The following is a 2217-nucleotide window of genomic DNA, read 5'->3' as shown; positions in this document are numbered from 1 at the left end:
GGAGATTTGGGGTGCGGGAGGGATTTGGGAAGGATTTGAGGTGCAAGGTGGGGGAATTTGGGGTGCAGGAGGGGGGAATTTGGGGTGTGGGGGGTATTTGGGGTGCAGGAGGGAGGATTTGGGGTGCAGGGGGGATATTTGGCATGCGAGAGGGATTTGGGGTGCAGGATGGGGGGATTGGGGGTGCAGGGGGAGGATTTTGGTGCAGAGGGAGAATTTGGGGTGATTTGGGGTGCGGGGTGGGGAGATTTGGGGTGCAGGAGGGATTTGGGAGGGATTTGGGGTGCAAGGTGGGGAATTTGGGGTGCGGGAGGGGGGATTTGGGGTGCAGGGTGGGGGGATTTGGGGTGCAGGGGGGATTTGGGGTGCAGAGGGAGAATTTGGGGTGCGGGAGGGATTTGGGGTGTGGGAGGGATTTGGGAGGGATTTGGGGTGCAAGGTGGGGGAATTTGGGGTGCAGGGGGGTATTTGGGGTGCAGGAGGGAGGATTTGGGGTGCAGGACAGGGGAATTTGGGGCGCAAGGTGGGGTTATTGGGGTGCGGGGAGGATTTGGGGTGCGGGAGGGGGTATTTGGGTTGCAGGAGGGAGAATTTGGGGTGCAGGGGGGATTTGGGGTGCAGAGGGAGAATTTGGGGGTGGGGGGATTTGGGGTGTGGGAGGGATTTGGGAGGGATTTGGGGTGCAAGGTGGGGGAATTTGGGGTGCAGGGGGGGTAATTGGGGTGCAGGAGGGAGGATTTGGGGTGCAGGGGGGATTTGGGGTGCAGGGTGGGGGGATTTGAGGTGCAGGAGGGATTTGGGGTGCAGAGGGAGAATTTGGGGGTGGGGAGATTTGGGGTGCGGGAGGGATTTGGAGGGATTTGGGGTGCAGGAGGGGGGAATTTGGGGTGTGGGGGGGTATTTGGGGTGCGGGGAGGATTTGGGGTGCAGGAGGGGATATTTGGCATGCGAGAGGGATTTGGGGTGCAGGATGGGGGATTTGGGGTGCAGGGGGAGGATTTTGGTGCAGAGGGAGAATTTGGGGGTGGGGGGATTTGGGGTGCGGGGTGGGGAGATTTGGGGTGCAGGAGGGATTTGGGGTGCAAGGGAGGGAATTTGGGGTGCAGGAGGGGGTATTTGGGGTGCAGGGGGAGGATTTGGGGTGGAGGGGGGATTTGGGGTGCAGGGTGGGGGGATTTGGGGGGCAGGATGAGGGGACTTGAGGTGAAGGGAGGGATTTGGGGGGTATTTGGGGTGCAGGAGGGAGGATCTGGGGGGTAGGGGGGATTTGGGGTGCAAGGTGGGGGCATTTGGGGTGCGAGGGGGATTTGCGGTGCAGGAGGGAGGATTTGGGGTCCAGGGGGGGATTTGGGAGGGATTTGGGGTGCAGGAGGGAGGATTTGGGGTCCGGGGGGGATTTGGGGTGCAAGGTGGGGGGATGTGGGTTGCGGGGGGGATTTGGGGTGCGGGGGGAATTTGGGAGGGATTTGGGGTGCGGGCTGGGAGGGGATTTTGGGTGCAGGAGGGAGGGTTTTGAGTGCGGGAGGGAGGGGATTTGGGTGCAAGCCGGGGGGGGATTTGGGTACTGGGGGGCGGGGGGCGATACGGGTGCCGGGGGGAGGGATTTGGGTGCTGGGGGAGGGCACCGCAGCGGGTGCTGCTGAGATCACCCAGGTGCCCACCCCCCCCACCCCCCCCCCCCCGGGGGTCACGGACACCCCCCGTCCCCGTCCCGGTGCCGGCTGCCGCAGCGCGCCCCCGGCCACATCCCACCCCTCCATCTCTCCCGCAGGCCCGGAGATCCCGCTCTCCAGCTACCCCCCCGCGCCCCCCCCAGCCCCCTTCCCCATGGACCCCAAAGGCGGCCCCGCGCCCCCCCAGCCCGGCTTCGCCCCCATGGCCATGTACCCACCGCCCGGCCCCGCCGCCCAGTACCCGCTCTACCCCTCCGGGCCCCCCGGCTACAACCCCACCGGTGAGCGGGGGGGGGCTGGGGGCGGGGGGGGGTGGGATTTGGGGTCTAGAAGGGGGGACTTGGGATGCGGGGGGGTTTGGGGTGCAAGGCGGGATTGGGGGTGCAGGGTGGGGGGGATTGGGGGTGCAGGGAGAGGATTTGGGGGGTGGGGGGGATTGGGGGTGCAAGGAGCGATTTGGGTGCAGGGGGGAGGATTTGGGGTGCAAGGAGGGATTGGGGGTGCAGGGTGGGGGGGATTTGGGGTGCGGGGGAGAATTTGGGGT

At 65.8% G+C, this 2217-nt stretch overlaps 1 protein-coding gene across 1 annotated transcript in view; it reads left to right on the top strand.

The window, feature by feature from the left end:
• The window catches only part of SHISA4 (shisa family member 4), a 10444-nt gene extending 9252 nt beyond the window's left edge, over positions 1-1192 (top strand). The window contains exon 5 of the mRNA XM_063356854.1: positions 1188-1192. Coding sequence (XP_063212924.1) covers positions 1188-1192 — 5 coding nt within the window. The remainder of the gene's footprint in view (positions 1-1187) is intronic.
• Positions 1193-2217: the final 1025 nt, after the last annotated feature.

Source organism: Chroicocephalus ridibundus, chromosome 20 (assembly GCF_963924245.1).
Source record: "Chroicocephalus ridibundus chromosome 20, bChrRid1.1, whole genome shotgun sequence".
Classification (NCBI taxonomy): Eukaryota; Metazoa; Chordata; class Aves; order Charadriiformes; family Laridae; genus Chroicocephalus; species Chroicocephalus ridibundus.
This window is presented reverse-complemented; position numbering and strand designations above follow the sequence as displayed.